Genomic DNA, 5,000 nt, shown 5'->3' with positions numbered 1-5,000 from the left:
ATGAAGAAGAAGAGCAGGTCGTACACGACGCGTGCTGCAAACAGAGGCTCCTGCAGACGGATTGAGGACAATCAGAGGTGATCACACTGAGGCGACTACCAGCCAAAGACTAGACTAGACAGAATCACAGTAAACGAATATGAGAGCGCCAAATAATAATCATCATCTTCAGATAAGAATAGAGTCCTTTTGCTTGATGGCTACGGGGACATGATGTGCACAGTATGGGTGGTAATGACAGATTAACTCACGATGCAGTAGTGTCATTGGAGTTTTCACCGATTTATCGTAACACAGGCAAAGAAGAGAACATTCATTTGGCATTTTTTTTCTCTCCAAAAACATGAAAAATATTTCATAAGACCTAGCTATTTTACAAAATGGAAACCATGTAATGTGCACTCTCATCCGAGCCAGTCACTGCGAGTTCTAACTGTGTTTAATGACCATCACCACTCTTATCATGAAGCCCAACATGGAGGCAGAAGATAGGGAGGCTCTGCAAAACCAGGATGGGTTTGTGAACAAGTGAGCTTTGAACTGCCCTGTGTTTGACGAAATGTGTCGATAGTTTGCCGTCAGTGTATCGATACTGTACAGCAAGCAGAAATATCAAGATATATCACCGTCTTCCTCCACCCCTAGAGCACAGCCCTTGGATGTGGCGGTCAGCAGTGTGCAGTGTGCATCTGGGGAATGATGTTTGCCACTGACTTAATGAGGGTGGTAAATCTAAATGTGAGCGTGTAGTGATGCTACTGACATCTTTGGAGGGCTTCCTCAGCATGTCTCCGATGCCACCGCCATTCCGCAGGCCCTGGTTGAGGACAGTCACGATGCACATGAGCAGGGTATCGCACATACGCTCCGTCCCATCATCCTCCTCCAACACTGCAGGGTCACACACACACACACACACACACACACACACACACAGGAGAGGTCACACAAGGTCACCAGAGACCTTAAAAGATCACTAAACAAAAAGAAAAGGAAGGAAGAGGACAGACAGCCCAATTTTCTTTTTCCTGAGAATAATCGGAGAAACGCTATTTACAGTGTGTGCAATTAAGCGAAAATGGAGTCTCTAACAACAAAGCTGTTTCCAAGCGACAACCCACACACACACACACACACAATTACTTTTGAACAGCATGTTCCAGTGGTGAAACTAAGGTCAGAGCGCTGCACTTTCCCATAACGCTCCTCTGCGCAAGAGAAACAGACTGCCACCTCTGGAGGATGTGCTCTGCACTAGACAGTGGGGAACTATCCGGAACTCGAGCACCAATGAGAACCGAGTGTTGGACAGAAAGAGATAGCAAGGAAACTGCAGAGAAAAAAAAGGCGGATTGAGGGACAGAAAAGAAAGCAACAGAAAGGCTGGAGGGGAAGAGAGAGAGAGGGAGCGAGAGAGAGAGAGAGAGAGAGAGAGAGAGAGAGGGAGCAATAACACGCGTGTGCTCTAAGGGTTACATGAGGACGTATATTATTCTCTATATGTGCAAGAATACAAGCTGGTGTTAAATGGAGGCATAAGCGTATACTTTTCAGTGAGCACTAAAGAGAAGCTGGCACGCAGTGCTTGTTTGGTGCAAGGCAACTTTAGTCTGGTGAGGCAGCCGGGGCCGTGTGCCAATCTGGCACTGACAGACAGTCACAAGGTGGAACATTTGGACAGGGAAATGGGGAAAGGAAAAAAAAAAAAGAAAAAAAAAAGATCTTCAGAAGGAAATGCATCTCTGTTCAGATTCAGTGCACTGCAGCATAAGTGTTTATGCTTAACATCTTTTTGTTGAGGTGTTAGATCAGTGAAGATGAAATCCGATAAATGCTCGCTCACATTTCTCAAACTCTACATTTTTGACTGTCTTCTTAGAGCTTGGTTCTCAATTTTCCTTTCTTTCACATAGTTATTTTGTTTCACAAAACTCTTCTTTATTATTCATAATTCTTATCCTGCGATAATTTGTTTCGGTTTACAAATGCATATCATACATGCATGCATTTATGACTGTGTGTGTGTGTGTGTGTGTGTGTGTGTGTGTGTGTGTGTGTGTGTGTGATGAACGTACTTGGGGTGGGTCCCGGGCAGCTGTCCTTCGTACACGTATCGACATCTCTCAGCGCGGCTGCTTCCCTCTCTGCAAGAGTGACACACATGGACATTTCACCTCACTGCTCTCCCCTCAGCAAGAGTGACACACATGGACATTAACCCTCACTGCTCTCCCCTCAGCCTGAGGCCCCTGTGAGGCCCCTGTGGTCTGGGCCTTGCGTGACGCAGCCTCTGCCTCCACACACGAGTCTGCTGACCACATCCATGCTGGGGCCCCAGTCTGCTAACATGTCTTAAGTGGGCCATGGTTTATCAGAACTGACTTTACTGCTTCGAACGGTGGAATGAGAGGACTTTCTGTACACATCCCTGGCCACGGTGCAACCAACGGCAACACATATCAACAACTCACTCAGCTGACTTGACTTTTTTCAATGTTTATGCAATGTTTTCATTTAAAGAAACAAAGGCGTACACCAGATGATACATGTAATTAATGTTCTGACCTACTTTTGTCTTGCATGTCGTAACTGCATTAATGTCTTAACTGCATAAATGCTGTCAATACAAAATTGATCACAAAAAAAAAAAGAAACGAAGGCTAACACCGACTGTGTAGTTAGAGAATGGAAACAGTGATCTGGTTAAACTGCCATATAGATGAAGATCATCCCACACTTTAATTATGCAAAATCCCAGGTAAATCCAAAGGGGTGACCAAGTCTCATGCGACTGCATTAGATTATCTCCAATAATGGGATGTGTGTGCGCGTGTTATTAAAAGTGGCAACGGATGGGGACAGGTGAGACTGTGTTAAATAATGAAGGACCTTGGTGGCTGAAGGACATCTGAGAGCTGCTGCAGCATCCGCTGGGCTAAGTGACTGAACCACTGGCATCAGCACGCGCATAGCTGTGTGTGTGTGTGTGCATTTGTGCTGTGTGTGTTATGTGTATGGACACATGCGTATATAAATGCATGAAAGCATGTGTGTCTGTACACGTGTGTCTGTGAGTACACAGCACTTCAAATGTTGGTCTCTGTGTTTATGTATTTTTATGTATGAAGTCCATGGAACAAGGTCAAATCTAAATGGTACATTTTTTTTAAATGTGTGGATTAGCATCCCATTTCATACTTCTTTCTCCATGTTTTAGGAGTGTGTCTGTGTGTAGTGTTGTGTGTCTGTGTGTGTAGTGTTGTGTGTCTGTGTGTAGTGTTGTGAGTCTGTGTGTAGTGTTGTGTGTCTGTGTTGTGTGTCTGTGTTGTGTGTCTGTGTTGTGTGTCTGTGTTGTGTGTCTGTGTTGTGTGTCTGTGTTGTGTGTCTGTGTTGTGTGTCTGTGTTGTGTGTTTGTGTGTAGTATTGTGTGTAGTATTGTGTGTCTGTGTGTAGTGGACACAGACATAGGAGAGTCGAGTTGAAGCTGTGCATGTGTATGTGTTTGTGTACGTGCACATGTAAGCGTGTGAGAGTGTGAATGTGGGTTTATTTTTGTCCCAAGCTGAGCGTGGCTATGTGTGTGTGTGAGTGTGAGTGTGTGTGTGTGTGTGTGTGTGTGTGTGTGTGTGTGTATGTGAGGCACTGTGGCCTGAGGGGACAGCAGGAGACACATATACACACACACGCAGAGATGAGGATATTACATAACGGGAGTGTGGCCGCTCCAGAGTTATGCAACAGGTGCACATGTGCTGGCAGGTTGTCTCTAACCCTGTCACACTGCAACAGTGCGCGTGCGCACACACACACACACACACACACACACACACACACACAACATACACAGACACACACACACACACAATCCACACACACGCAGATGGAATACAAATCCACACACAGTGAAAAATCATGCTCTAAACCTGTTCTTCCCCTGCTCACAGCACATCTGAACTCTTTTCTACTGAACTCTCATATTCACTAGACTTCCAAACATCTTTTATTTCTACATATGTCATGCAATCCAATTATTCATTATCTATAAGGACCTTTGTCTTTGTTTGTGGGGCCTGACTGAAGGTGTGTATGATGAGTACATGAATGTTGCAAGTGTTTATCTCAACTAAAATAGCAATAAACATGGACTCGATAACATGCATTAGAGAGTACATTTCTGTTTTGTGTGAGAAATATGCAAAAATATATGCAAACCTATATTAAAAATGTACTAATTACAAGTACATTTCTACCTCAGCAGTATTTCAGTGTAAGATTGATATTTAGTGTACCCAGATAAAGACAGAGTTGATACTACCCCCAAAATATCCAGAGTTATTTTATTAGTGCATTATTTAATAGTGGGCTCAGTCCCTCCAGGATCTTGTGAGGGTTTGATGTGGTTGTTGTGGCCAATTGCTGTGGGAATTCTCTAAAACTGCGGTTAAAATTGCGGTGATTATGTTTTATTTTTCCATTTCCTGCGTGAATTCCTAAACATTGTGATGCCACCAGGACCTTGCCGGGGTTTGTTGTGATTTTTGTGGCCAAGAGTAACGAAATTTGCTGCAGAAATATTGTGGTAATGAGAAGAAATTTTGAAGAGAAAATTTGAAGAGAAATCCCTGAATTTGTGTGAATTTGTGACACGCAAGATTGCAAAATCCTGGAGGAACTGCCAGCTCAAGCAGTGAATATAAATGTGTAGCATAAATCTGTAGCGTACTTGTTATATATATCATGTTATATGTTTTCTCTGGAATGTATATATCTTTGATACAATGTTGTTTCAATTGAGTGTTGTTCGTTTGTTACAGAACAAATTGCCTTATTGATAGCTAGCTAACAAGTTGTCAAGCTAAGTTAAGCCATCCAGTTGTATGGGACGTTACTGAGCTATTTATTTAGCATTCATTATTTTTTAATAACTGTAAGCCATCATGCCAAGCAATACATGTGTTTTCTGGCAGCTACCGCCATCTAGTTATCTTCCAAAGAGGCAA

The 5,000-nt window shown here is 43.3% G+C and overlaps 1 protein-coding gene across 7 annotated transcripts in view; it reads right to left on the bottom strand.

The window, feature by feature from the left end:
• Positions 1–5,000, bottom strand: part of itpr2 (inositol 1,4,5-trisphosphate receptor, type 2) — an 83,920-nt gene that overhangs the window by 11,428 nt on the left and 67,492 nt on the right. For all 7 annotated transcript variants that reach the window (XM_042707489.1, XM_031564280.2, XM_031564282.2 and 4 more), the window contains 3 exons: positions 2,076–2,144; positions 764–891; positions 1–50 (listed from right to left, as the gene is read on the bottom strand). The exon at positions 1–50 is cut by the window's left edge and continues 116 nt beyond it. In XM_042707489.1, the coding sequence (XP_042563423.1) occupies positions 1–50; positions 764–891; positions 2,076–2,144 (247 nt within the window). The remainder of the gene's footprint in view (positions 51–763; positions 892–2,075; positions 2,145–5,000) is intronic.

This window comes from Clupea harengus, chromosome 3, assembly GCF_900700415.2.
Source record: "Clupea harengus chromosome 3, Ch_v2.0.2, whole genome shotgun sequence".
Classification (NCBI taxonomy): domain Eukaryota; kingdom Metazoa; phylum Chordata; class Actinopteri; order Clupeiformes; family Clupeidae; genus Clupea; species Clupea harengus.
The sequence above is the reverse complement of the archived record's forward strand: the minus strand, read 5'-3'. Positions and strand labels throughout refer to the sequence as shown.